The sequence below is a fragment of the Indicator indicator genome, chromosome 26, assembly GCF_027791375.1.
Source record: "Indicator indicator isolate 239-I01 chromosome 26, UM_Iind_1.1, whole genome shotgun sequence".
Classification (NCBI taxonomy): Eukaryota; Metazoa; Chordata; class Aves; order Piciformes; family Indicatoridae; genus Indicator; species Indicator indicator.
The window spans coordinates 3,240,664-3,265,392 of record NC_072035.1 but is presented as its reverse complement, the minus strand read 5'-3'; the positions used below and the strand labels follow the sequence as shown (position 1 = coordinate 3,265,392).

The 24,729-nt window shown below is 39.0% G+C and overlaps 1 protein-coding gene across 4 annotated transcripts; it reads right to left on the bottom strand.

Annotated features, from left to right (window-relative positions):
- Positions 1 to 1,257: 1,257 nt before the first annotated feature.
- On the bottom strand, positions 1,258 to 23,502 carry TANGO2 (transport and golgi organization 2 homolog). 4 transcript variants are annotated; one of them, XM_054392653.1, is made up of 8 exons: positions 23,447 to 23,502; positions 18,132 to 18,220; positions 15,791 to 15,910; positions 14,678 to 14,792; positions 5,694 to 5,764; positions 3,343 to 3,496; positions 2,396 to 2,500; positions 1,258 to 1,476 (listed from the first exon to the last, which is right to left on the bottom strand). In XM_054392653.1, the coding sequence occupies exons 1-8, from the start codon at positions 23,500 to 23,502 to the stop codon at positions 1,356 to 1,358; spliced, it is 831 nt and encodes a 276-aa protein (XP_054248628.1). In that variant the 3' UTR covers positions 1,258 to 1,355. The 4 variants fall into 4 exon arrangements, with proteins under 4 accessions (XP_054248628.1, XP_054248629.1, XP_054248631.1 ...); XM_054392654.1 differs by lacking the exon at positions 15,791 to 15,910; XM_054392656.1 differs by lacking the exons at positions 3,343 to 3,496; positions 5,694 to 5,764.
- Positions 23,503 to 24,729: the final 1,227 nt, after the last annotated feature.

Genomic DNA, 24,729 nt, shown 5'->3' with positions numbered 1-24,729 from the left:
TTTACTGCTGCCTCTATTACAGACAGACAGACACATGTGAGAATTCTTGAACACACAAGCTTGAGTACAGAAGAATAATTGCTCATCTTGTGAAAAGTATCAGAAATCTTGCTCCTTTGTATGACCACAGGCTTGTAAAAAACACATTCAACGTATGTAGAGAAAAAAATAGCAGTGATCCATTACTAACTTCATATTCAACAAAATAAGTCAAAACAGAACACCAATAAAAGCAAAATAACTTTGGGGTTTGAAATACCTTGGCATTAGCTAGAATCTTCTATCACCTACACTAGCACTGAATAATTGTAAAAAGCATGCATTTAAATAGCTTTTTAAATTCACAGGTGTTAGAACATACAAAGTGCATCTTAATACCCAACATTTTCAGCAATATAAGACTGCAATAATGTCACCTTACTATAAATAGCTATTTTTACTAAAAAGCTATGAGCAGTCACTCCAGGCTTTAACAACTGCACAGGAATAAACCAACTGATTTGTATGAACTTCATATTCAGCCTCTACTGGCAAACCAATACCTATTCTTTACCTGTCTGCTGGAGAAGAAAAGAAAACGAACACTGCTAATTAGATGATGAGGAAACAAGATGTCACAATACAAACGTTTTTATTCCAGTCAAAGATAAGCAAGTCTGCTCCCATGAACGGAGACTGAACTAAATTTCCTCTATACTCTCAAATCAGGTTTTAGACATAAGATATATTGCTATTTCTAGGAAACCAAAGATTAAGAATCCCTGTGTTCTGCCCTCCCGAGGCAGAATGTTGTACCACAGCAATGCTGAAGAGTTTAAATGTTGACTAAATCACTTCATGCTTCCAAGATCATCTACATTCTTTTAATGCACATTGGCATCAGCTACACAATCTTAAAAGCATATGTCGAAGGGAAAGCAAAGTTTTGTAAAACTTTCTGATAGAACAACAAAAGTTTCCCTGAACTGAAAATATGTTGAATAGTTTACTCAGAACATCTTTAAATATAGAGCCAAAAAACCCACACTCACAAAAAAAAAAAAACCAAAAAACCAACAAAACACCACAACACAAAACAGAGCAATGACTTTGTCCTGGGCAAAGATGGCTCTGTTCTGAGGGCAGGGTGTTATTAAAAACTTTATTTCTGACTGTTACTTGATGTAAACCCAGGGGCTTTTCTTTTTGCTTTTATCCCCAGGATCTGTGAGCCTGACAGAATATGCTACCAGTTTATTTAAACTTTTGTTTTCCTTGCTATTTTTAGCTGGTGGAGGCTAGCATGAAACATTTACTAGATCACGATGGCTTGTTGTGTCATTGCTACTATTACAAACCATTCAGGTGGAAAGTTGTTAAGTGTGCAGTTTGAATTCATAGGTGCTTGTTTTCCACTGGTTGACATCTTCATTGATCATGCTGCGCTCTGTGAAAGTAACTTGGCCTTCTGAATCTATGAGAACCACCGTGTTAGTCCTGAGACAACAGAAGGGTAGAAGGTTAAGCCCGTGTCCATTATATACATTTGCAGGGTCCCATATCTCATTCCCAAAGGTGTTAGCTCTTTTTTCCCCCCCCTTTTTTTTCCCTTGACCACATCATCACCACACTAACAGGACAGAAATCATCCTGGCAGTTTCAAATGGGCATTTTCAGTCCCTTCTTCATTGCTCCACTGCTCTGATTCCCTGTTGTACTTGCAGCAGCTTAGACACAGAGCTGCTCATCTCCAGAGAGTATAATAAAAGGTTAAAGTTTTTTTAGTGCCAAGTGTTTAATTCAGAAGGTGCATAAACCCAAGCGTTTTTTCCACATCCTATACATATCCTGATGCCATCAGGATTCATATCAGTAGTACTCTTTCAATTCAATTATCCGTTAATCATTATCATAGGATGCTGATACATGATCACAGAATAAAACCCTCCTTTCTCTAGGAACCCCCCAAAGAGAAAATCTGTTTTCGTGAAAAGCAGATTCCACTCATGCATCTATGTCACTCTGTCATGTGTAAGCTATCATCTCTCTATGGACACTGCAGTACCCCCCCAGAGAGCAATGACTGACAGAAGTAGGAGTTTTTAATTTTTAAGTTGTTCACTCATATAAAAATGTGGTTTATTTCCTCAGAAGAATATCATGAGGCCTCCTTAACAATCTCTATTCACTAAGCCATGTTGCTAAGGTAGATATAACTGTGAGCATACAATTATAGGAGAAGTGTTGTCAAAAGAAAAGGATTAAGTCATGAAAACTCCAGGTTTTGCAACTAGGCAGTTGATGGCGAGGGAGGGACAGTACATTGGACCACAAACAAATGACTTACAGCAGCACAATTTTGATTTGAGATATGCCTTGGTCCAGCATACATCTATTTTTGACTGTTTTTTTTTACCTTGTTCCATAACCTGGGCAGCGAACACACACAGCTGCATACTGGTTCAATATAGGACGTATATATTCCTTCCCTTGGTCTTCAATTGCAGGGTCTGGTAACTGACTGAAAAAAAGTAGCAAAGCAATAAAAAAAAATAAATTAATTCTACAGTGGTCACATCATCCCTCTTGAATCAAGCTGTGCTGGTATCAAGAGTGGTTTATAAATAACAATCACTTTTCAAAAGGTACAAAAGTGTGAACTGTGTTCAAACCTAAAGCATGAGGAAAACCAAAGATAAAGCACTCATCAGCTCTTTCCCAAAGAGATTTAAGATCTTCAACTTTTGTGTTACTTCAAGAAATATTTTTCATATCTTGAGAAGTTTTACACTTTCCTTGTTATTGTTTGTCTCTCTGTATTTTAGTTTCAACTACCACACTAATCACAGAATGCTAGGGGTTGGAAGTAATGATCAAGAAACCTGAGGCACACCACATAAACCATCATTTTTCCATGTAGAGTCCAGAAGCTCTTTTTATGTCAACACAGAGTAGCAACATGGAATAGCCAGCAGCTACTGACACAACTCATATAAAAAAAGTGCTTACCCTGTGTGCAGTAGCAAACTGAACCTTACCCTTACAGTGAGCCTTCACAAAACTCACAGCAAGCAACTTACACATCCCTTGTCCTACACTTATTTCCCTTACTAAGAGAAGTGCAATCTTTAAAAGGAAAGGGCACAGAGAAATCAGTGTACAGTCTAAGAGCACTGATTGCAGTAATAATGCTTACTGTGCTGCTTAAAAATCAATATTGTTGAAGAACACTACTTTTGCCCTTCATTACCCAGCTTTAGTCAGTTAACTAAAGGCTCCAGTTTCTTTTAGTGTCACAACAGTTTCTATATGCCATTTCTGAACTGGCCATGTCACATTTTGAGTAAGCTCTGGCTATCTTACGGCTCTTGATTATTCATCACTGTAAGAAGCTCCTGCACCAAGTCTTCTTTTGTAAGGTCTTGGCTTCTCTCGACCACTTCTGTGAAAAGCTGCTTTCCATACTGAAGTTTCTTCCACGGGGTATCCAACAAAGAATTACTCAATCCATATATTCCTACGCACACAAAAACAAACAAACCATTTATTAAGGTCTGGAATGAAGAAAGATTAACTTATGTACTATGCAAAAAATAACTTCTAGTTTATCTTTTCCTACAGAGTCTGAGGGACAAAACCGAATGCTATCATTAATTCCTTATGATTTGCATATTCAGCCTATTGCCAGCTTTCATTTTGCTTCAAAAATAAGTGAGAGGTCATTGAACTATGTATCAAAAATGTAATCATGTTATCACATGATATACAACACCACTTCAGATAGTAAGAGTTCCCTAGGTGTGGAACTCAACTACCAAACTATGTCTCAACCACTCTTCTGGACCACTACTTCTGCTTTATTAGGGGAGAAAAACCCCACCCACCTCAGAGCATAATTCCTGTAAGTGTACTAAAAGCTTAAAATCAGCTCATTTTCAACACTCTCATTAAGACAATGTACATTGTGGTACGAAATCAGGTAAAACAGCAAACTTCTCTTTCACCTTCAGAACACAACAAAGACAAACATTAGAGTGTTTTCTAACCCAAGCACAAAAGAACTCAGAATCAGAATGTTCAGTGTATTTCTGCAAAGCAACTTTAACCCTTCAAGCTTTACATGTCAGGAAGTCTGTACTAAGGAAAGAAAATGCTCACAATGAGAACTAGCAGCTACTGGAGGAATCTCCCCAGGGAAGTGCTGGAGTCCCTGACATTGGACACTTGGGATTCAGCTAGACAGCGTGCTGGTCCATCTTGTCTAGATTATGCATTTGCCAAGAAAGGTTGGACTAGATGATCCTTGAGCTCCCTCCAACCTGGAATTCTATCAACAATCATCTATTTAGAGACCAATTTCATTTGGACCTCTAAATATCATTCAGCAAGAATTCTGTTTTCACTCTTGGAAAACAGTGCAAAGCAACACTTGATGACAAGGAGATTTTTCTTTAAGAGGTACCCTGCATTTCTCACCACATTCCAAACAAACACAAAGATTACCAAAACTCATCTCTCCCTAAAGGAGCCACCTACACAGAAAAGTCATTTGTTGTTGAATCAAAGAGACAAGGAGCTACCTTTGCTACAGTACAGATACCTGAAATTTATGATTCAGTTTCTCATTACAGCAAGCTGCAAGATTGTTTTTGTTTTTTTTAATATTTGTATTAAAACCTGTTTTTTGGCTTGTAGCTGTACAAAAAATCTAACAGCTATTTCCAAGAATCGATGCTGTAATTGCTACAGTAACTATTTGCCTACTGGCAGCAACATTTTGCCTGTTAGTCTAAACAGGCAAAATAAGCCACTGCCATTAACTGCTATCAACCAACTGCACTGCTCAGAGCCTTCTACATGTCCATTTAAATCGGCCTTTTGGTGATGAATTCTGGAGTATTGTTCTATTGGCTAGCAAATGATTATAGATTTTGAATATTTTAAATCAATTTACCTGTAAGATAGATTTTCTTACTATTTAGTTTGGTTTTGTTTTCATAGCAAATTCTGTCCCTAGGGGAACACAGTTACATTTTGCCCTTAACACTGCTGGGTAAAGGGAGTTAGGGTCAAGTCTACAAACCTCTGAAAATTCCATTCCTGAAGACAGATTTCTGCCCTTCTGTCATAGCTACCTAAGGAACATCCCCCTAATTGCAGTGCAGGTGGGTACACTGAGATAGATAGAAGCTTTTAATAAACTATTGATTCTTTACCAAAATTAGTAACTACTTAAATGAATATACTTTCCCCACTTTTTTTAAAGAATGCAAAGGAAAAAAGATGAAGACAATGTTTAAATAGCTAAATGACTAGAGCAATAAAGCTTCATTCTGTCCAATACTTGAAGAGAGTCTACAAGAAAGCTGCAGAGGGACTGTTTTGAAAGGCTTGTAGTGATGGGATGAGGGGCAATGGTTTGAAATTACAGAAGAGCAGATTTAGACTGGATGTTAGGAATAAATTCTTGAGGGTGGTGGAACACTGGAACAGGTTGCCCAGGGCAGTAGTTGAGGCCTCATGCCTCGAGGTATTCAAGGTCAGGCTGGACAAGGCTCTGAGCAACCTGGCCTAGCGGACGATGTCCCTGCTGACTGCAGGAGGGTTGAACTAGATGACCTTTGGAGGTTCTTTCCTACCCAAACCATTCCATGATTCTAGGATTCTCTAAAACAACAAAAAGTAACATTCAGAGCTTACTGATGAAAGCCTACCAGGACTGAGGAAAACAGGATCTGGTTCTCCTTTGTTTCCATAGTAGCAAATTACATCTCCTTCGGTGGTGCTGAAAAATATAAATAAGAATTTCTCCTTGAAAACCCATCAGCTTCTATATTTGATTATGCTTTAATTTCATGCAGTCTTCAAACACAGCAAGATGGTTCTCCCACTGTTATTTCTATGCTATCACTGCCCAGAGATTAATTGCTGAGTTACATTAATCTCCTCCTGTCAAAATACCATATTAGCTGTACCACTGTCAAATAGTATCATTACAATTTATAAACATAACTGCAATAAAATTCAATAAAACTCCAGAATTGCTGCATAGAAAGTAGCCAGGCTTAACAAAAAAAATTCTGTATGGTTTTGAGTAACTGGAGATTTAGTTACTTGGGGGAAGCAGGCACATTAAAACAAAGGAAATTTTTAGGACCACTTATAGCAATGTTGCAGGGCACATTTGGGACCTTTAAGTGACAGACAGACATTTTCAGGCTGATTTCAGGTAATTCTAGTTACTGCTTGTAAGCTTTCTCTCTCTCTCTCTCTCTCTCTCATTTTAGGTAATGGCTTCAGCACTCCCTCCCTCTTGTGCAGAGATAGCAAGGAGGATCCCACATGTTCAAAGACAGCTGCAAAGAACTCTTGCTTGGCAGAGATGATACCAGCATACCCAAATAATGCAGATTAAGTAGTTGTACTGATATTGACAATACAAATACCAAATCAACTGATCTGGAAGAAAGAACAAACATTCAAAATAAAATCAAGAGAGTCATCAATAAGCGTTGTGGGGAAACTGAATGGATTGCCATTAGATGGCTCACTCTCAACATCCTTCAAACCCATCAGCTGACATGAGCAAGAGATTCCTACCAGTTTGCTATTGGTTGCTGGGGGATTTTTTATTGTTTGGTTTGTTTTTAATTTGCCAGGCCACAGCCATGAGAACATCTAATTCTGTATCCCACTCTAGTGATCTGCTTGCTCACTGTGGAAAAGGGTATTATTTCAGTTCTACAAATACATTCTGACTGCAGTTCAGCTTTCCATTTGTCCCTCAAGCTCTAGCTCCTTAGACAGCAGATGTACTTCTTGCATAAAAAACAAACACAAAACTTGTAGATAAACTGAATTTTGACTGAGTAGCATAAAACATAATACAGTAGAGAAGTAATTTCTAGCTCCCCATTGTTTCCTAAGGTAAAAAGACATAGCTGTGCCTTGATGCAAATAAGAGTATATAGAACTCAATCTCATTAATGATGTACTGGAAGTTCAATTGCTCTGCATAACATCCGCTACTCAAACCTTAATAACAAGCAAAACAGTCTTGATTTAGCTGCTTAAATTCTTGTAAAGACATTCTGAAAGACATTCTACAGCATCCTTTGCAAGACAGCCAAATGAAGAGGGAAACATTAACTTATCAATTGTACAAGTCAGAAAAGGCAAGAGGAGGAATAAAAAAAAAAAGAGACCACACAAAGCAAAAATAAAACTGCCTTTTCTTCTCCTCTTCTGCCCAAATCCATGGGACCCTTCTGGTGCCTTACACAAAGATGTCCAAGTTTTTTGGCATAGTTAGAAGACAGTAGTTACAGCAGGTGGTACTTGTGTCTTGTGGCTTTTATTGTTAAATCTCACATAAGAAGCTCTCAGTTCTTCAATTTAGAATTTACCTACTATTTAAAGAAATGTGCCATTTTCTGAACTCTTTTCTAGTGGCTTCAAAGACATTTATTTTCCTGAGACTAGTTTATAGTCATACCATACACAATGAGAAGAATTTGACCCTTTTTCCTTTTATTAGCTCTTTTGGTTAAAGGACCAAGATATTTTGCTTTTAAGCTAGAAGGACACTTAAAATTTTTCTAATATTTCAAGTATCAGCCTCCCATACTTTTGTCCCTGGATTCTGCCAGGTTCTCAAGGAAATAGGCAAAACTCTAGATAATCAGAGCAGTTGAATCGTATAGTATTTGGCTGCAGATATTAAGCTACACATCTGTGATGCCTGAGACCTTATAGGAGTAAAACTGAATGGAGTTCAAAGGATCAACATTAGAAGTACGAGGAGATCTGGGTGTATCAGTTTAGTTATTCTAAAACTGAAACCTCTGGAAAGAGGTCAGTGTTAATCATCTTGCTCAAGCATGTTATTGCCTTTGAGGAGCTTTACATAAACAAAGGCTAGACCCTTAGACATAAACAAAGACTCAGACAAAGGCTGAGAACTGAATGTTCCTTATACTTCACCTTCTCAAGGCTTTGTTTCTGAGTGTTTGGTTAGGATCAGCTGGCCATTTTAGCAACATCAGGTCTTTCCCCTCCTCAGCACTCTCTATATTATCTTCATGGCTAGTTACTGGCCAGCATAAAGTGAAGTTAAGGTCTATGATGCATGGGCTTAGACACCTTCCTACAAGCTTAGTTATGCTGGGTACATTTACTAATACTAGAAAGAATCCCCCAGCAACCAAAAGAGGAGAGCACTGAGCTGAGCTGTCATTAACAGACCAATTTACTCCTCGGTCCCAGCCACATACTAGGATACAAGTTACATACTCTTCAGAGCACACTGGCATATTACACATGAACAGGGGCACAGAAAAAGCAATGTCAGGAAGGGGTTTTTGGTCATCTGAAGTTGCTGAATTAGTGCATTTCATGGAGCCAACCATCTATATTGTGATTCTTTTCCTTTACTCTGCTCTTGTGAGACCCCACCTTGAATACTACATCCAGTTCTGGTGACCCTGTCATAAGAGGGACATAGAACTGTTGGAGTGAGTCCAGAGGAGGGCTGGTAATACATTTAAGCAGATACAGCAAAATCAGTAAGGCCATGACATGTTTTTTATTTTTAGTTAGGGCACTACCAGCTACACAAACTATTTTACTGCTGCTTATGTACTCTTCTCAAATTGTTGAACTTCCATCTGCTGTAGAAGGGCTATGAACAGATCCGAGCAGTTGTTATCACCTGAGGTCTCAAAAGAGAGATTTTGGATGGAAAGGTAGACAAATGGGCTGAGCAAGCCCTTGAACATAGCTGTAAGACAAGTCTTGTCATAAATGAGACCACATGCTGAATAAGTAGGCACTACTGACTTCCTTTAGCAGTGGCTTTTTATGTGAAAGAATATTATCATCTAGCATCTGTTCTGGGATTCTTGTGACTAACAAATTCCGTAACATGTTCCCCTGGAGTTTAACAAAAAGAAGGGGAAATTGGTACAAACTGCAGGATCACTAATTCAGGACATCTGTATCGTATTGTTTCGACACTCCACATTCCCCCAGGTGTGTGTTTTCTACTACACTCACCTCCACTGCAGCACTGCTGCTGTCTTCTGTCAAAGGAAGACTGAAGCCTTCCAAGAGACTTCTGAGATGAGGATACTTCCAAAATTTAGATCACTGGGCCAGTCAGCTACTCTTTCTTTTATCATTTGGCTGTACTTTCCCTACTGTTTAGAGACACTCCATGCTGCATGTTGAGGCAGAAGCCAAGACAAAAAAAGAATAATTACCAAAACCAAAACAAAAATCACTCTAAGCTTGATCATAGCAATAGCCTCAAAATCTTGGCCTGGACTTAGATTCTCTTCCCTCCCAGCTTTGCAGGTATAGATACCAACTTCACTGGAGACGTAATAAAGGCATAATTAAAGTGATGACAATAGGACCCAGCAGATAGATTAATTTATTTTTCAAATCCCAGGTATAGCTGATAGGTGAAAGAGAAGAAACTTAAAACCACATGAAGAAATCGTGGTCTTAGATACATCACCCTGTCAAAAAAACTGTAAGCAATAATAAGTGTTATAGGACATACTCTAGACAGCACAAATCTAAGTAGTAATAGATCATAGAATGTCTTAGGTAGAAAAAGACCTTAGAGATTATCTACTCCAACCTCCAACCTTGGGCAGAAATGCCTTTCAACTAAACCCATCCAACCTGGTATCCACAACTTCCCTGAGTAACCTATTCCAGAGTCTCACCACCCTCATACTGAAGAACTTCTTCCCAAGATCCAGTCTAACCCTACTCTCCCTCAGCTTCAAACCATTCCCCCATCTGCTACTGCAAGACACGCTTGCCAGAAGTCCCTCTCCAGCTTTCCTGTAGGATCCCTTCATGTATTGGGAGGCAGCTCTAAGGTCCCCCCCACTCTTGTCTAGACTGAACAACCTCAGCTCCCTCAGCCTACTCTCATAGCAGAGGTGTTCCAGCCCTTGGATCATCTTTGTGATGCTTCACAGCAACATGAAAGCCAAGCAGAGTTCGCCACAATTACTTCTTAGTTCTGATGAAATAAGCAATGTCCTTCTGCAACCCTGACCTGCTTCAATTTCAAGGTGGCTCCAAGTCATGTTCAACAAAAGCACTTACAGAAAGGAAAAGAAAAAAAGTAATGAGGCAGTAAAGCTCCACAGGGTGTGGTTATCACCAAGCTATCACTCCCCTGGGCCCTGAGCTCTAATCTTCTAACAGGGTGGATATTTTTCAAACAAGGACATGGGATTGTTTTATGAATAATGTGTGCATGTATTTTTTGTGCAAGGAGAAATGAAACTGACAGCCTGAAATGCTGAGCAGCAGTTTCAACTGAGTAATATGTTTCACAGATTAATCTTCTTTTCTTCAGTGTTCATGAGCTCATCAGAAAATTTTTTGCTCTGAAGCTAAAAACAAACAAGCAAACACCAAACCACCCACTCATTTGTGTACATATACAACCTACCATCAAATAAAATGGTGAAAAGAATACTGCTGGATATCACAGCATACAGAGCCTGCTTTGAAGCACCACTCTGATTTTGTGGGTGATGCCTAAACCTTTCTTTGGTGTTGTCCTCATTTTTTTAACCAGGCAAAAAATGACACCAGAGGTAAGAAACTAAATAAAAACGTTTCACAAGCTTCTTTTGACATTGGACCGTCCATCTCATTAGACCTGCAAATGACTGAAGATCTATGCAGAAATATTTCAAAGGTGATAGTACAGAAGATGCTAAGAGAAGTATCTGGACATTTCATTTTGGTGAGGAAGTTACAAGGAGCAGGACAAATGTGCTCTGCAAAAGGTGGTATTAGGACAGATGATGCATGAGAAGAAATGTGAGCTAACAGAGCAATCATGATGATTTGCCCATCTACATTCTTTCCACACCCTAAGTTTGACCCTATCTCACTTTTCCCTGGAAAGGCTCCTAAATGTAATCTCTGGAAAGCAATCAAATCCCTCCCACGTAGCCTTGTCTTTTTAACCATACTGAGCAAGACAGACATACTGAACAAGACAGCCCATGTTTCTAAAACCTGGTCACACCATTCAGCTGCTTTCATCTCAAGAGGCCCTGCACTATCAACAGTTAACTCTTCTCCCAGACACCTTCTCTTTGGTATGCTTTTTTTTACCTCATCAATCATGTTACTACAAAACTAACCAGATGCAGATTTCCATATTAAAAAATACATACAGTCTCACTGTTTTTAAAATAGAATTTATATAAACACTTTTAAACACATATTTTATTACTGTATATCTATTCCCCTTCTCCACACACTTTCCAATCCCACTGTTTTGGGAGCCTGCAGTTTCAACTGGAACTCAGTCCTATCCATCATGACGTCAAGAATCTCTACTCTCCTGATCAGAACATGAAGAATTCTAGCACACAATCTCTATTTTCAATGCATTACCAAATTAGTCAATAGAGGTGATGGCACAATTCACTACATTTACCCTGAAAACTGCCTGTCATGAGGGAAAGCAGAAAAGCTTACATGAAAGGCCTTTTCCTGCAGCATCCTCCAGCTTGTTTTGTATGGGACAGTTCATCTATTCCTTAGGGAAAAAGTGATTCATTCCTACCACACAGGGATCTTATTGCACATAAACAATGTGGACTCTAACTGATAACCTGTCAGAGATTCTACACTTTGTGGGAAACTGACAAAAAAGCTGCCACTTCAGGCTGTCCTTCAGGGCAGTCTGTATTACACACTTGTCAGCATGGAACACAAATAAGATGCTGCCACAACAGCCCTAACATAAATTTGAGATACCTAGGAAAGTCTGAGCAACTGTTGCAACTAGATTTGTTGGGCAAACACAGTTTTCCCCAAGACAGCAATGCTGTCTCGATCATCAATAAAAGCAGCTCACTATTACTTCACGTATGACAAAGGGAGACAGAACAAAAACTGCTCTGTACCTTCAGCAAACATTTTCTTAGAGATCCGTCCAGCCTTGCTCCTCTCTTATCAGACCAACTGCTAGTTAAAATTGGAGGAGTAGCAATAGTGCTTTCTTAGAAGCTAGCTTTGCAGCCACCCAAGACACCAAACACTGTTTGCCATATGCCATACATTCAACGTTAAAGTACATTTAGCATGTGATAGGTATTCATGACTCTCACACTCAGCAGCCACAGCAAGATTACTGAAGAGATTAGAAAGCTGACAGCACTAAGTATTTTTTTCCAATACATTATTCTTTTTAATAAGAGAAATGAATAGCATTTAAAGTGACATCATGAGATGCCACAGAGCAAATGGATTACACTTAAAGCATCAAATCCCATCCCTGTTTCCAGAGTCACACAAAGCTGGGGCAATAAACAAGCAGGCTTTACAACCCCTATGGTTGTTTCCAGCTCTCCCTTCCTCACACCACTGCACCAGTATCATCTAGCATATTGTCAGCATTATAATAGAGGAGATAAAAATGTCTTTTCCTGAAATGTGTACCTGAAACCTCAAACACTGTAAATCTCTCTTTAAACTGAGCAGCACCACGTGCTCAGATATACCCTTCCCAACAGTGCTTCATTTACACTTTCAGTTTGAGTTTCCTCTCCATTTCACACCACTCTAATGGAGCCAACAGAACCCCTGTAGCAAACAGGGGTTTGTTACACAACAGAACATGCTAAGAACAGTCTTCAATCTTTACTTTGAACAGTAACATGGCCCAACAAAACAGCATCAACTACAATAATATTTTCTATTTACACAGAAAAGCAGTTTCCATTTGTACACCACATTTCTCTCTAGAGTACTTCTCATTTCCTAAAATGACAAGTTTACATATCCTAACAGAAATTGCTCTGCATCATTAGCTTGCCAAGAATTTAATTTCAACAGAGTATCCAAGGCTAAGGATATATCAAAATGGAGAAGTTAATCAACACATACAGCTTTTACAGTGATACTCAAGAAAGAATTATGACTGCATCACCACAGAAAGACTGTTCAGTTGAGCATACAATTCCCTGTCAGCCTAGCATGGAGGAATAAACAAACAAAACTGACACATGAAAGATTGCCTTTACAAATAAATCTACTTCAATATCATTATACTAATAGCCACTATGACTATTCAACTTAACTAAATTAGAACAAACTTTCTGCTTGCTAGGTGACACCCTGAATATCATGTTTGCTTGGAAACACAGTAAGACTATTCCTTCTGTTATCTTTTCAGTTACTGAGAGTCTTCCAAATTATGAAAGCCAGCCAGGCAGCCACATGCAACGAGAGAAGACAGAAAATCAAATCCTCTGACCTTGGTAAAAATTGATGTAAGCAACAGGAAAAAAAAAGGGAAGTGTCTGGTGGGATAATGAACTTTGTAAAGATCAAAAATAATAGAAAAGCAGCAAAGCCTGTAATCACCTAACCTGCTTTTGGGTAAAACTTCCAGAAACATAACTTAAATGCTTCTAACCAGGCACACAAAGCAGAAATAGAGTCCTGGTATCTTCACAGGTGCTGCAAGTCTGCCTATCTGCAGTCACCCTTTTAGACTTCAATCATCTATATGAGTTTCATGTCAGTTTCCCATCATATCATAGCAAGTTAAAAAATGAAAACTAATAACCTGGTAGAATAGGAAACAAAACCCCAAAACACCCATACAAGCAAACAAACCAACCCCCCAAACCTGAGAAAACACTTGCAGGGAAGTGGGAGAGCAGAGTAGGCAAGAAATGACTGATAAGCCTGAATGACCAGCTTAATGTGGTCTAATACAAAAAGTGAATAATGTAAACCCAAGGCCATTTACTGTAGGGTGCTAGATTTTATTTTCACTGAAAGCAGCAAACGTTCTGACCTCCTGCTTTAGGTGTATTTGGCTCCTCAGAAGCAAGCTGAAAGGCTGAGTGGGAGAAGGCCCTGCACCATCCATCTGTGTAATAAGATTAATGCTTCTGCAGAAAGTGTGCCAAAGCAGCAGTGTGCTCCTGGCATTTTATACCTCCCTATGGTCAGGAAGTACGCACCTGAGAACTGATACACAGCCTGGAGATGACTTAGCCCTGGATTTCCATCCTCCTGAATCAGGCATAATGCAAATTAAAATCAGCATATATACCTGTGGATGGACACATGCACATGCAGTGGAAAGGGCTGTGCCAACCACATGGACTATAATCCAGTATCCAAAGTTGTTTCTTCAGCTACAGAAACCTGAAGAAGTTAATGTTTTGTTATGTACTAATTTTTTTTTTCATGTTTCAGCAGATTAGTGATACAGCCACTCTGACAGGAACAATAGCTTGAAAGCTTTCAGCTGTTATAATCCTACCTCTCAGGACAAAAAAAGAAAAAAGAAATTATGGAGCCAAGGTTTAGTTTTCTCCAAAACACAAGCCACAGACTTCAGAGTAAACACTGACTACAGCCCATCAGGGAAAGAGTCACAGGAAGTTTTGTGGGGTGCAATGATTAGAATACAAGATAGCCCTCCAGTGTTTGAAAGATGACAAAATAACAAAAGAAAATGATGGGTAGAGAAACATTAGGATCTTGCCTGCCAATTAGCAAAAAACAATCTCTAGCTTCAGTTTCTGAGAGCCTTCTGTATTGTCACACTTCTGTGGTAAGAAGTAAACCTCTGTCACTGCTATTAGCTTTCTCCCTTTGACATTTGAACTGGGATGTTTTGTAGACTTACTTGAAGTCAGCTGCTAATAAATTAAATCCATTGTAAAGATGTCCTTCTGCTGCAACTTTCTTCAAGTAAGAGTAGCTGTCCAGATCTGAAGTCAAGAAGTTTGTTACAAGAGCACCTAAGAGAAGTACACAGAGCAACTTGTGTGTGTGAACTCACTGTTCTGACAGGTTCCATAAAACAAACAGCAAGATACAAGATTCCTGTCACCAACAGGATATAGCAGTGAAAAAAACAACACAACCACAAAACCAACCAGCCAGCCAGCCAGCCAGCCTTTAGAAGCCCTACTGCACTGTGCCCCGTTCACATTAAGAGCTCGACTTCTACACTGAAGAACTCAGTCAAAAGCTCTTGCTCAGATTTTCTACAGAATGCATAGAATCATAGAAGTGTTGGGGTTGGAAGGGACCTGAAGGATCACCTAGTTCCAACCCACTTGCCATGGGCAGGGACACTTCGTACTAGATCAGGTTGTTCAGAGCCCCTGGCCTTAAAAACCTCTAGGGATGGGGATTCGAGAGGAGAAGGTTAAGAGGGGATCTTATCAATATCTGTAAGTATCTGAGGAGTGGGTGTCAGTATGAAGGTGACAGTCTCTGGTGGTACCCAGTGACAGGACAAGGAACAGTGGGTACAATCTGAAACAGAGGAGGTTCCACCTCAACATGAGGAGACACTTTATGGTGAGGGTGAAAGAGCCCTGCAACAGGCTGCCCAGAGAGGTTGTGGAGTCTCCTTCTCCAGAGATTGTCAAAACCCATCTGGATGTGCTCCTGTGTGGCCTGCCCTGGGTGATCCTGCTTTGGCAGAGGGGTTGGACTTGATCTCTGGAGGTCCCTTCCAACTCTTAATCTTCTGTTAACATTTCCTGTCTGAATGTAACTTCAGGCTCCAGACACTGTATCTTGTTTTACCTTTGCCTGCTTGATTAGGAGAGTATTATTTAAGTTCCACCCACAGGTACTCAAACTCAGCAGTGCACAAATTCCATTTTCAGCACATAACCATTTCATCTGTCCTTAGCGGTGTTAAAAATAACAATACTGTAATCATCACTATTCTACTGGGACAACAGAGCTTGTTTGTCCCTTCTGTATTTCTACTCCCTCATACCTCTTCCTTTTGCATTTTTATCAGTCTTTGGCTGCATATAGTTTGTCAGTGCTGCCATCTTGCCTTTCTTACTGATTCCCAGCCATGTTCCACCTTCTTTTCCTTCCTCCATATCCAGACCTAATGGAAAAAGTAAGAGTTAGGCTATTGCAGTCACTTAAAAAACTTCTCAAGTTCAAATCAGAATTTCTTAATGTAAATCCTGAGTCTTGATCAGGCTGCATAAAATGCAGTAGGTACAAGACTACCTTTCTGGACAAGTGAGGTAAATCCACTTAAATTACCTGCTCTCCAATCCTGCACTATCAAATATTTTCTAGGCTACTGTGATAATAGATGAGAGAGAATGGGGAAAAAAATAAATGCAAAAGTAAAATTATAAGCTTCGCCTATATGCTAAAATACATATAAAACTTCAAGTAGGCTCAGAATGCTCAAAAGCAAATCTCAGAAGATTGTTATTTTCAAGTTTAAATATAATCAGTAACTAAGAAAATTTAGAGTAAGATAGGTAACTGATAAAAAACATTAGACCCTGGTATTACACAGAATCACAGAATTGTCAGGGTTGGAAGGGACCTCAAAGTTCCAGCTCCCCTGCCATGGGCAGGGACATCTCATGCTAGACCAGGCTGCTGAGAGCCCCATCCAACCAGGCCTTAAAAACTTCCAGGGATGGGGCTTTCCACCACCTCCCTGAGCAACTTGTTCTAGTGTCTCATCACCCTCATAGTGAAAAATTTTTCCTAACTTCCAGTCTGAATCTACCCATTTCTAGTTTTGCTCCATTCCCCCTAGTCCTATCACTACCCAACATCCTAAAATGGCAATTTACATTGAGAAGGGAGACTAACAAGTGAAGCCCACATCCAAACCTTTAAAAGGCAGTGCAAGTAGAAAAAAAAAATCATCCAAACTACCACCTATTTGTAATGAGCTCATGTTAACCAACAAGCATTTAATGGAAAAGCAAGAACCAGTTCAATGCACCATGCATACTGTTAGAAATCTTTCCACTCTGGATCATCAGGTCACAAGATAACTCTCATTAGAAGATCAAAACAACGGGTTTGGGATCCTTAATTCAAAACCTCCTTTCTCTCTTCAGTACCCAAAACTTCAGTCTCAAGTTTAGCCACACTGTATCTTGACAGTACTTTTGCTGCTCTTCCTTAACTGGAAGGCACACAAAAGAAAAACACAGCTTTGCTGAACAATGCCCAGTGATTACCACACAGCACTTCCTGTTCTCCAAAACTGCTCTAAATGCAAACTATTTTGTCATTTTTAAGTCACACACAGAATGAAGTTGGTTTATTTAGGTTCAACTTGTTGCTTTTTTTTGAAATAACATTATTAACTTGAAGGCATGTGTTCATGGGATCTCCACAGATACAGCATCCAAATGGAGAATAAACCACTTTCTTATGCCAAATATGGACCAAGCTGACGAGGGTATACAAGACAAAAATTCAGGGCTCTTCAGTTTTTAGGATAGCTTTTTGTTTGCTTGCTTTAAACTGCCACATAGCTGTGGATGTAGCATCCAGAATGTCTGGCACTTAACAGAAATGTCAGCCAGAACTTCAGAAGCAATGGAACTGTAGCCCAGCAGGAGTAATTTATCCTCACAGGGCTCCTTGCCAATGACAATAACACACAGCATCAACAAAGAGTATTTTCAAAGTCAAAATCTCGCATGTAAACAATGGTTTGTCTTCCAGAGCATCATTTCTGCTTCTGAGAAAAGGCAGAAGTATTGATTATGCTTAAAAATGGCTACAGCTGAATTCCCTTAGAAGAAGCAGACAGATGAATGACTTTACTATCAGTTTAGTAAAAGGTAGACACAAAATCTAATAAATTGAGGGATCAGTAACTTGAATTATTCTGCAGCCTATAAATTATTAACCAATAACAAATTACATTTTTTTTCCTTTCTTGAGACTTGGTTTAATGATTTCAAATCACTATTACAGACAATGAGTCTGTGGAATAATTCCACCTATTTTAAGAGGTATTTCAGTGTATCTTGACAATGCTAAAGTAATAATTTCTGATGGACAAATTAATCTGGTCTCTTTCCACTGCACTGCTCAGAGTGGAACCAGTTGAAGAACATTAGACTGCAAAAACTCCATAAGGCATTAAAACACAAATAAGATAGTAATAGTACAACTCATCTTTCAACCTGCTGACATGTTTTCCTCAGAAGTATATGGAAGAAGCATATTTCCTAATAGAAATGCAACACCACCACCACAATAATAAAAACTCCAGGCCATAATTCCCTTATAAATTGCATGCAAACCACTGGAAACAACAAGACATATATACATACCACTAAGGATCTCATTGCTGCTGTCCCAAAAATCGGCCGATTTGGATGGTCTGTGGTAAAATTCATCTCTATTAGCTGCTAGAATAAGCCTGGAGAAGAAAAGAAGAAAAAGATACCATTACTCATAAATTGGAACTTCACAGTACAGGCAGGAACAGAATCCAATTCTTGCTGCAGCATTAGCTCATTTTAAGTATGAAACCATCCTTTATCCTCCCATCTCACCTTTATCACTCAAAGTTCAAATGCATCTGACAGCAGCCTGCTCTCTCCTTGTCTTGAGACATTCAGTAAGTCTGTCTTGTGGCCACGGGGCAGCTACTATTTTTTTAAGAATAATACTTATAACGCAAGAGATTGAACTAAGCAGTCTTAAGATTCCTCCTCATGTGAAGTTAAAGCATAAAGAAAATTTAAAGCTAACCCACACATTTATAGGTTACATCAACAAAAAAAAAATTCAAAAGCATGAGAGAAGGTTTTTTGCTGGATCATGACTTAGGATCATGTGCTCAATGTATTTTTTAATCTAACTTTGACACCTAAAGCTCTGTTTATATGGTTCAAAGATACAAGACAGATGCTTTTGTCTGCAAGTACTCAGAACAGGGTAGATTTGTGATAGTCTCAAAAGTCCAGCCCCACTGAAATTAATCTGAAGAAACCACAGCACGCTCAGGAAGGCAGAGAAGTAAAGGGGAAAGGAATGGGGTTCTGCAACAGTCAAGAAGTATTTTAGTGGGGCTTTTTCTATTTTTTTTTATTTGTTTGTTTTTATTATTGGTTTAGGGTTGTTTTCTTTGCATGTGTAGTTGGTCTGCATAATCTGAGTCTTACCAGAACAGTAAGACGAAGTAGTTGAATTGTTAATTAGAGTCAGCCCTTGCAGCAGAGAAACTACAAGCAGCCCTGGAGGCTACACATTCAGGAGGCAGGGAGAAGTTATGAAAAGTAATATGCAATTGAAAAATGCTGCTGGATGGAGTCCATTATTTATATTTGGAAATAAACACATTCTCCAAGACCAAGTGCTGTCCCGATAAAAAGCATGCTGTAACTCTTCACAAGCCATGTAAATTTTGATAAGTTTAGAAAATTTGTACTTCAATAATTATCTCTGTATTTCAGTTATGATCATAAATGGCACCTGCAGATGCAAAAAAACCCAAATTCAGCATGATATTGAATATACAAGAGTCTCCGTTCTTGGCCTTTGAAAAATCAAAAAGCATTTCTCTGTCCATTGCATCCAGCAGAAGCTAAGACAAAGTAATCTGTTTGGTGTTATTAAGACAAAGTAATCTGGTGTTATTAAGACAAAGTAATTTGTTTAGTGTACTCCCCTAGAGATCATACAAATACCTCAACTGAATGGATGTTACTGTCGCTGCAGTAGCAGTCAGTGCTACTACACTAAAGTCCAGGCTACATTGACTGTGCAGATCTTTCATCTTTTCAAAGTGAGAATGTCAACATTTTCTGTTCTTCAGAAGCAGTGGAAGACAGTTATCAGAAACTAAATTTAATGGCTCACTGCAGCATCAAATAAATACACAGTATCTATAAATAAACAATTTTAGTGTGTTTCTATGCTGAGAATCAGCATTCAGACACTCCATTTTCAAACCTGTTATTTTGGAATTTACTTTCTCAAGTGTTTTTCAGCAGTAAAACATTCCCCCCATGAAGAGCAGATAATGGATTTGGCTGATCCAAGTAAAGGACAAACGACACCTGTAACCCTAGGCATATGCTGGAGACTCAAAGCCACAGGTGACTGCAGATACACTTGTGCACTCCACCACACCATCCCATGATCCAGCAGCTAGAGCTTCCAAAGTCCTGCTCATTATTACCCAGAACCTGACTTGCCTTCAATTGCAAGACTGTGAGCATTACCCATGCTCTCCAGCTATGTTGCTTAATATTTAATTTTAATGAAATGCCATCTTTCAGAAACCTGCAGATTTTAACTTGTTTCCTATAACCTCAGTATCTTCTTGTCAGTTCTTCTCACTAGCTGCAGGTGAATTAAATTTACACAGCAGAAGCCAAGTTTGCTGCTGTAAACTGAAGTCACACATTTTTCATTCTCATTTTTAAGCCATAGCATGAGAATCAATTCCAACAGAATTTAATTACTTAACTCAGTATTCAAATGTACTGACATTTTGTGCAGGTTTCTGGACTTACCTGCAAATTCATCTCTTCAAGAATAGTGTTTTTAAACATGATCATGAGGTGCTCAATTGCACATTAGAAATACTATAGATAAGGAATTATAACCAGCTATAAAGAAAGTAAAGAAGGCAAACACTTCATGACATCCTTTCTGTAAGGAAGAGGCTTAGAATTTTGCCCAGAGATAACATCTATTAGAAAGCACAGCATATGTACATTTTAATCTTTCCAATGCCTTTCAGACTTGCATTATTTCTGCTTTTCTAGTCTTTGATCTGGCTTTCAGCTGGTTTACCCAATTTCTGTCATCTTGCTTAAATATCCTCCTGCTACAGATTTTTATTTAAACAGACATCTCTACTGTTAAAAAATAGTTTGGCAGAAGTGCGTTTCTCATTTCCTGAAGCCCCAATTATATTTTGCCTTCAATAACTCTTGACATGAAACCATGGTTTGTATATAGTATCTAAAGACCAAAAATGAGCAAAGTCTTTCTGGTACAATTAAATGTTCCCCATCTCAAGTTTAAAACACAGCATTCAAATTTAGCACAAGGCTAGTATATAGGATTGCTGTAATCAAAACATCTTCATTTTGTCTTTTATGAAACATAATCATACTGAAAAGGAGCAGCATTAAGCGACCCTCATCTTCTAATAAACTGCAAAAAGCCTATTCAGCTGTTTTTATAGCTGAAATAATTCAGCTGTATTAGGATCAGAGTATTAAGATTTATTTTAATGTTGAGGCAGAGGGATGAAAACAGGAGAAATCATTCCATTAAAGCAATTTCCTACAATGTAATTCAGTTCCATGAAAAAAGATTGTGTCATTATAGCTCTGAAGCTTGAAACGTATTTATTTGTAAGATGCACACAGTAGAGTTCAGAAAGATATAAAGGCACTGCGTTACCTTTGACAGTAAAAATGGACTACAGTAAAGTAGTTTGTTACACCACACTAAACTTTACTACAAACAGGCCTGGAGAAAGAACACAGAGGAAAAAGGGTACAGGAAGGTAGATTCATTAGTGTATCAGAAAGGTGAACTGTAAGCTTTTTGTTTAATTAGGTGCTCAGGAACACTGGCCAACGTACTGCTCTAGGAACCAAAGTCTAGCTGGATGGAAAAATATCCTAAGTGTTACGGAAAACATAAGTTTGAGAAAATTTATTGGCTACAAGACAGAGACTGGCTGTAGTACTGTTCAGAGAATTAGGAGGGCTGGGTACCATTCCCAACTGATACTGAAGACATACATCCTTCAGAAAGCTGAGGCAAAGGTGAAAAATCCTTCTAAACAATTTAAGAAAGAACTTCAACGTTCTTAAAAGAGAGGAAAAAAAGATATTGTGTGTCAAGGGAAAAAAAGGAGACTAAAGCCATGTATCTGATGTCACCCTTTTCGGAAGCAGCACGGCTAAGGGCGGTGTGCTAGATCAAAACTAGACCGAGATGCTCAGGAGACTTTTCTGGCAAGGGGCAGGCAGGGTTTGAGCGACAGCCCCGGACAGGGAACCGTCAGCAAAGCGCTTGCAGAGCCGAGGCGGCAGCGAGGGGGCGCTGCTCTCACCCAGCGCGGGCCATTGAAACGGCCCCGGGGAGCGCCGGGACGGGGAGCGCCGGGACGGGGAGCGCCGGGACGGGGAGCGCCGGGACGGGGAGCGCCGGGACGGGGAGCGCCGGGACGGGGAGCGCCGGGACCGGGGCGGGCAAACGGGGCGTGGCGCGGCGGGAAGAACCTGGCGCTCCTGACCTAGGGCGGGATGTGCCTGCTCACTGCAGCGGGGCTGGACTACGTGATGCTAACCCAAACCATTCCACGATTCTGTGAAGATCTGCCACCAAGAACACTATGGCCTGGCACTTAGCACTGAAACAGATGGCTCAGATACATTTATCTAAGTGGCATAAAAAAAAAAAAAAAAGCATTTAACAAAAGGTACTGAGAAAGTTAAATACAATTAAATATTCCTGAATTAGGGCCAAAACATCTCAACAATGTTTCCCTACTTTAACACTGAAAGCAACTTGCTTTCTGCTATAAATCAATAATTTCAATCTTGATGCAATTTTTTTATAGCAAGTGAGCTACTGTAGGCTTTACTTTTAAATATCGATTGTGGCAGAAAGTTCTCTTGCCAAGCAACTACAGTGTACATCCAAAAGATTTTCCCAAGAGGCATCAAATTGATGAATCTGTCTTTTGTTAACAGGTAACAAAGAAAGTCAGACCAAATAAATGGATATATTAATTCAGCACCAGCCACATCACAAACAACCCCCCCTTTAAGGCAGATTCCAGATGCAGAAAGGAATGCACTCTGTGGACAATTGAAGTTTTGGGTTTCGTTTCCTTTCTTTCTATAGAATGGCATCTGCTACTCAATACAAAAGGGCAGAAAAACAAGACAGTGAAAGGCATGGTGATTTACTGAGCATCCTGACTCTGTTTCTAGATGAATACAAATACCTGTACCCCACAAAGTAATACGGAACCCATACACTATGTATAAATAGAGAGGACAATAGAATCCTACAGCTTTCTCACTGGCATGAAGTGCTATGTATTACATACTCAAGGTACTCAAAGATACTAATGCTCAATACGAACTTTTAGAATAAAAGGCTATAATGAGAGAGAAAATTATTGCCCTGGGCTGCATCAAAAGCAGGGTGACCAGCAGATTGAGAGAGGTATTCTGCCACTCTGCTCTGATGAGACCTCGCCTGGAGTACTGCATCAATGTACTTACCCTACTGCAAGAAGGGTAACAGCTATAGCTTGGTTTAAATGATAAAGTAGAAGGCAGCACTTTCAGACTCTGGATACCAGAATTTAAAAGATTTGCTGTACACCATATGGCAGACCACCAGCGAAAGATCCATGATTACAAAGCCCAAGTCTTCTGATATAGTCTGAAAACTAAGGGTTCTAAAAGGTTAAGTCTTCCAGTGGAGAAAGTCAGGAAGCTAAACATTACGAAAACATAACTGAACACATAATAGAGACTTAAGTTTATAATTCAAACATTGGCTACAACAAGAACTTATATATATATAGATACAAAATTAAAAATTTAAACAAATGTTTTGGCTCCTTTTTTTTTTTTTAAATTAGAACCATCTTTACCTGTATGCATTTTTTGAAACTGGTCGGGGGTCAAATTTGAATAGAAGGATGCACATTGAAGAATTGATGTTTAAATCTTGCTTCTTCCACAAAGGCTCAGTGCAAGGTCATTCTGTAATAGCCTAGAAAGTAAATGAAGATTATCTGTTATGCTGCAAATAAAAAGAAAACCTTGCTTCTAAACTGCTGCTTAAAGATTCAAATGTTCTCACTAACAGCTCACACTAAAAACAATAAAACAGGACTTGCAAAATATATCAAAATATATTTTTTTTTTCCAATGAATGATTTACTACCAAAATTCTTATGGCTCTTATTAGCTTGGCTAATTCAGCTTTCTAGGAATAAAACAAGCATCAAGAAAATATTGACAAAGTGCTAGCAATACATGAAGGAAAGATTATTATCTAATTTTCTGTTAATCATCAATAAAGTACTGTTACTCTCCCCCATTTTAAGTAAGGAAACATGCTTCTGTTTGAATAAAGAAGAAAATAATACTCAAGCTGATGTAGAAGAAAATAAATCCTGATCTAAGACACTTCCAAGCCTATAAATAAAGTATACTTATTAGTACAGTCCAGGACAAAGTATTATTGTTTACCATCAGGAAAAACATCAGCTACCAACAAAAACCATACTGGACCATAGTGTACATTTTGATGACTAGTTTCCAGCACTTCTGGTATGTTTAAAATTGTTATGCTCAGATGGCATAACATATGTGCTTTGTATTTCAAAACCACATTAACAGCTTTCAAACACTTTGCATTGCACCAATGGAAAGTTTTCTGGTAATAAAACTGCAAATCAATTCTAACTTTTTGTTGCTGCTAAAATAATTATCAGAACGCTACAACCACACATAACCAAGTTTTACTGCTACTGAGAGCTTTTCCCATGCAAGAGTTTTCAAGGTAGGTGGAGAGGGGAGTGGGACAGGCAGAGTTCAATGCCACAAGGCTATCTGAGCAATCTAGTGACTGAAGCAACATCTGTACAAAAAGTAGGATTTTTGATGATACTTCCAGATATGTAGAAAGCGTCTCTCTTGCACTAAAATTTCCACATCATTTACCTTAAGAGATATCCAGAAGTTTATGATCTTGACTACATTTCATATTACCAGAAGCAGAGCTACAAGAGCAGCATTTATGCAGATTTTTTTAATTAACGACTTGCCAGTAGATGCTGGCTCCTGTTAAGTTACAGTTCAGCACTACAACTAGCCTGCTGTTGCTGTCATGGCACAAGTTCAATCTTGCAATCTAATATTCTGCAGA